The sequence below is a fragment of the Mya arenaria genome, chromosome 3 (assembly GCF_026914265.1).
Source record: "Mya arenaria isolate MELC-2E11 chromosome 3, ASM2691426v1".
NCBI lineage: Eukaryota > Metazoa > Mollusca > Bivalvia > Myida > Myidae > Mya > Mya arenaria.
Window position 1 is genome coordinate 26,141,137 of NC_069124.1, and position 6,000 is coordinate 26,147,136.

At 34.0% G+C, this 6,000-nt stretch overlaps 1 protein-coding gene across 2 annotated transcripts in view; it reads left to right on the forward strand.

The window, feature by feature from the left end:
* LOC128225561 (glutamate receptor-like) overlaps window positions 1-5,617 on the forward strand; it is a 48,320-nt gene extending 42,703 nt beyond the window's left edge. For both annotated transcript variants that reach the window (XM_052935427.1, XM_052935428.1), the window contains exons 17-19: window positions 189-326; window positions 1,406-1,513; window positions 3,367-5,617. In XM_052935427.1, coding sequence (XP_052791387.1) covers window positions 189-326; window positions 1,406-1,513; window positions 3,367-3,438 — 318 coding nt within the window. In that variant the 3' untranslated portion in view covers window positions 3,439-5,617. The remainder of the gene's footprint in view (window positions 1-188; window positions 327-1,405; window positions 1,514-3,366) is intronic.
* The last annotated feature ends 383 nt before the right edge of the window (window positions 5,618-6,000 follow it).

Consider the following 6,000-nt stretch of genomic DNA (forward strand, 5'->3'; position numbering starts at 1 on the left):
TGTACAATATGGTCCAAAAACCTAAAATGACTAACAATCTTATCGGAGCACTCGCCGAATAGACAAGGCCCGAGTACGAGTACAAATAAGCTTACACAAACACACCCTAAGTTGCCCTCTATCGGATCAGAGGGCGAACTGTTTGTCAAACATATCGTGCTACAATTCAACATTGTCTTCAATTTAAGGACGGCGGACAAGCAGAGCTGACCTTGGAGAACGTTGCAGGAATATTCTACATTCTGGTTGCGGGACTTATACTTTCCATTGTCATAGCATGTGTTGAATTCTTTTACAAATCAAAACTCGATTCTAAGAGATCGAAGGTAGGTTCCTGCTGCATTAGTTAGATCTACGTAGAAAAGTAGTGTCATTCACATAGACAATAATTCCACTCTTGTATCGCGAATCACTGCCTATCTGGTGTCGATTGTCATTGTCATTGATATTATCAATATTCACTGAATTTCTTCACTCAGATTTCATAAATTCAAAAGCATTATTTCAGTTTTCCGCCGTTAAAGTAAGTTCCATATGATGTAATTCATGACATGTTTTGTTCTAGCTATCATCAGTTTGCTTCATACTTTGTAACTGCCTATAATTTGACTAACAAGCTTATAATCATTTGCAAGTATACTGTTAAGCTGCACTCTCACAGATATACCATTTTTGCAACTCTTTTTTTGTCTTAGAAAGAGTAAATTTTTGCGTAAAAGTCTTCAAACCAATAATATCAGATTGCTGACAAAAAATCAGATCGTAGATTTTTATATTTCCGTTCGAAAATTAATGTTTTATTTTTTTAACTTGAATATAAAAATCTGCGATCTGCTTTTTTGTCAGCAGTCTTATATAACTGGTTTCCATGGATTTTTGCAAAAAAAATGTTCGTTCCAAGAGAAAAAAATAAAAAAAGTAGTCAAAACGTTCAATCTGTGAGAGTGCAGCTTTAAAAGGCTATGTTGATAGTTACTTAGAAACTGAAGTCGTTAAAAAACTGTGAAACGTAGGCCAGACGGCATACTAAAGCCAGACTGCCTGACTACTAACAAATAATATGTGATGTGTGTCAACTATGTATGCCATGTTATGTTTAGCTGCTGCGTAACCTAACTAATCTGCTTGTTATGTAGAAATGTTATTAGTCGTTCTGTACTAAATCTAGCTGCCGGGACATGTAAACACAACAGAGATAAAACAAACTTGATGATAAAATGAATATTGTACATTTAAGAACAAAAAAAAAAAACACCATTCAACAAAATCACCTTAGATTTGTTAAATAATTTAAAGTGAAACAATAATCAAATTCTGAATAAAAAAAATGCAAATATAATCAAGTTTGTTTGGGTCCGCTTTAGCTTTTATTGGTAACATTTTCTGTTTTTGTTTGTTACTTCAGAAGTCATTTGGTGCCATGTTGAGGTGTAAAGCACGGTTGTCATTCAGAGGTTCGCTTGATAGAGACACCCCGGCTCCCTCAACTCCCATGAGAAAATCCATGTCAACAGTAGGTTCAGTGCACTTACTCCCGTTGACATGCTTTTCGCACTTTTCTGCTTCGTCTCGCCATTCATAAATCATCACATTTTACCACGCTATGCTCATTCTAGCGGCTTCGATTGCGCTTTCCCGAACAATAAGCATTTTTATATGTCGTCTGTGTACAGATCATGTTGTTCAGTGTCGTCATCCACAGCGTGACATTTTCAAGTAAACGCTCTGTTACATTTTTCACATAGAATCATTACTAAATTTAAATTGTGTGCGTATTGGCACTCTTTCTCGATCGAGTTCGATAAACAGCCAGATTGCACTATTCACGCCAGAGGTATTTCCCTTGGTCCAAGTTTGACCATGATAACATTCTCCGCTATTTTATCTTAGCACTTTTCAACCGTTCTTTACAAAACTTTTCCAAAAAAGACCAAGTAGGATTGATAAGCAGATTTAATTATTCTGTCAGAAGTGACAGCCCTTACATTTTCAAAATTTGAACAAATTCACTCTTTTACTTGGCCATTTCTTACGCTCTCTTAAGCTTTTCATGTTCAGTCTTTAAGCATTTTGTTTAATTGCATGGGTATCATTTTTTTGGTGGGAGTGGTGGGGGTATGTGGTCAAATCTCGTTAAACAGCCAGATCTCATCCCCCCCCCAAATATTTATTGCCCCTGAATTATCCGAATTTGACCAAAATGACAGTGTACGCTCATAAACTTTAGTAATTTCTTCAGCATTGGCCATTGAAAATAAAGGGCGCTCAAAGCAGACCACATATTCAATTAAAAGAATTTATAGTTTTATCATTCCGCGTATGTTGAACGTTTCTAATAATTTCACTGGCTTTCTAAGTTTTTGTCACAGGCGCATGTCTGCCATATTTATTTCATTCGTTTGGTATGGCAATTCTGTATATAACAGGCTCTTCCAACAAAGGTGCTCTTACTGTCACTGGCATGTTTAAGGATCTTGGAGATATTTAAAAGAAGTTATTATGATTTAGCATGAAAACTCATATCCATTTATATGATTATTATTTCGGTTGTATAGATGTAGAAATATCAATACTAACAGCATGCAAGAAAAATTAGTACAGTTACTATAAAATTGTTATGGCATTTAAGAAACGTGGGGGCAAAACTATGCTTTTAAATAAGATCTTGTTTCTATAATAGTTTTGGTAACGCCTTCAATTACCTTCTGCTAGCATAGTCGACAGTTTAGAAAGATACCAGGGAAAAAACAACAGAACACCACAAAACAAATTTAATTGAATGCCATTAATTTATACAAAAATAAGTTTGAACAAAAACCCTAAATGGTGATGTACATTCATACAACTTTTATTTAATCTGAGAGAACGCTTTAAAATATTATAAACAGGAGACAAAATACATCATCGTCAGAATACAATGAAAAAGTAAAGCAATTGGAAGATTCTCGGACAATAATTGTCAAACATGAATCGTAAATTGTCTCGATCTTGAATCCTAAATTGTCTAGCTCTTGAATCCTAAATTGTCTAGATCTTGAATCCTAAATTGTCTAGATCGTCTAGATCTTGAATCCTGAATTGTCTAGCTCTTGAATCCTAAATTGTCTAGATCTTGAATCCTAAATTGTCTAGATATTGAATCCTAAAGTGTTTAGATCTTGAATCCTAAAGTGTCTAGATCTTGAATCCTAAAGTGTCTAGATCTTGAATCCTAAAGTGTTTAGATCTTGAATCCTAAATTGTCTAGATCTTGAATCCTAAATTGTCTAGATCTTGAATCCTAAAGTGTCTAGATCTTGAATCCTAAATTGTCTAGATCTTGAATCCTAAAGTGTTTAGATCTTGAATCCTAAATATCTGTTTCAGTACACTTACACGGGACCAACACAGGTGTCAGCAGCAGACGGCTTCCCTGATAATCTGCATACTCAAGTCTGAGACATCGGTATGACATTGGAAAAGAGTTGATGAACAACTATTATAGAAGATCGTACATGCATCCATTGAATGATAGTGAATGGACAATAGAAGATACCTAGATATCTACAACGTCTGAGGCTGCCAGGCATCGTCTGTAGGGCTTTGCATAAATGTGGATAAATCATAGAAGACAACTATCGACTAGTCATTTATAATTGATATGGCATGTGCACTGCCAAAATACGCATGTCATAAATTATTTTGTTTTTTGGGGGGAAGGGGTTTTACCATCTTTTTTCAATCTCGGCAGTGACTATTTTAAAACATATAGCTATTACCCTGTGTGCACTATTTGAGATATATTGCAATCGGTAAACTGCGTGTTTCCGTTGCTATTAATCGCCAGAAAGTTGTGCACAATTCATGAATTTTTTCACATTTCATGCAAAAGCAGGATTGATTCCACTTTCCTAATGGTCCTTTTGACTGAAGACTATTTTTCAGACATGGTAACATGAGATGAATGTAGCGTTATATCAAGTGTGTAAGCAAAGGGAGAGAACTACAAAATGGATAATACTGAATGCAACAAGACCAGCTTTCCATGAACAGTGCGGGGACTTGAGCAGCCTCTAGGGCTTACATGGACGATAGTAACTGCATATATAACACTGATTAATGGTGTTTCTTATTCAGTTTAGCTGCGATATATATATATGAAGGTGTTAAATACAATACTCATAACGTTACATTAGATAAAGTGACACTCGGAACACCTCGGGTATGTTCCATCGAAAACAACCGCGGATGTATGCCGGTACATTAGTAGAAGTAGTTCGTTATTCTTTAAATAATAATTTTAATTAATTGAAGCCTATAAAGGTGTATTTTGCATTACCTTGTTTAAATTGATTGCATGTACAGTGTACTATTGCACAAATTATTAAGATTCCCTAGAGTAAATCTAAGTGAAACTGTTAAATTGATATCACTACGCGATCTCCTTGCAGCGTCGTTAAATGTAAATATTTCTGACATTGCGAACCGTCTATTTACATCAAGGGTTGTTTTCGATGGGAAATGATCGAGGTGTTCCGAATGCCTAAAATGGTTGCTTAATTAGTTTGCAGTTTTGATATATGTGTTGAAAGTAGAACTGTTTTCATTTGAATGTATTTATGATACTAGTACGGTGTGCATATTTTAAGAAACATTGAGAATATGAAATGCTGCGCTGGTAAATACATTGATTCCATGGTATCATTTTGTCGGAAACCTGAACCTTAAGGAACTGTCAACTGATGCAATAGTGTCAAAGCTAAAAATTATTCGCATTGCAGCCAGATTTGTATATTTTGGTAATTTTGAAAAAGTGCAAATGTTTTCAACAAAGGTTTTGACGATGTTTAAGATGTCAGTTATATTTACTTCGTATTTCTTCATGTAGAAGTTTTATGTCTGGTAAAAATAATATTCAGAGATTGTAATTGTAATTGTCATTCATGCATTTCTTCAATTCGCCATGTTTCTGTTGTAAATATTCAAATGTCATTTTCTGTACAGTTTATGTATTGCAGTTTATCGGTTGTGAAAATTTGTACCTTTTGTCTATCAAAACTGTTTCAGATTTATTAAGTATATTTTCTGTCGGAAAAACCCATTAATTAAATTACAATTTCAAAAGAAAGATACATACGCGAAATAACCACCAAAACCTAGAATAAATTGCATAATTGCAAGAAATGTGTCCAGGTCCATATTACAGAAGATTCTTAAGAAAATTCTAACATATTTTAACTAAATAGTAATATTTCTTCAAATAAGTAATTCTAAAAATGTTTTTTTCTTATTTTTAAAATCTTAAATGTCCATATTTTAATTGCAGGATCAACACTAAACGTAACAATTTTAGCTGTATAAAAAAGTGACAGTTAAGAAAATTGTTAAATTTAAGGAAAAGGTAAAATTTTAACTTGAAAGGCTTCTGTAATATGACCTCAGAGTTTACTATTAGTTGAATGTAAATCTGGTCTAAGTATAGGATTATTTAGCATTTTTCCATAGTACATGGACAAAACATGTATATCACGTTTTTCATTATTCGATACTATTTGCACTTTGCGAATGAGCGTATATAATGTGTCTCATTTCTGTTCATATCCTGTTTTCTCTTATTCAATAAATGTTTATACGAGAGTGAGGCAGTTTGTTGTCTAGGAAGGTGCTAAGTTTTCCCCAGACAAAGATCGACAAACCTCAAATTACAATATTAAAATAATTTGGTGACAAAACAAAGCGCATTAGTATTGGATGTCTGGCCTGGTCTGTCATCTATCAATAGTTATTTAATTACCACATCTGCAGACTTCGCTAATGGCCAATGAATAATAGTGTAATCGCATAACAAATGTCGGTAGTGATGCATTAGATGGCATAAATAAATTACACAACTAAATGCATCTCCAATCGAATCTCCTCGGCCATTTAACATCGAAACTAACCTCAGATGTGTGTCGGTACATCAGTAGAACTAGTTCGTAAAATCATTAATAATATTATATATTAATTGTAGTGTTTTAC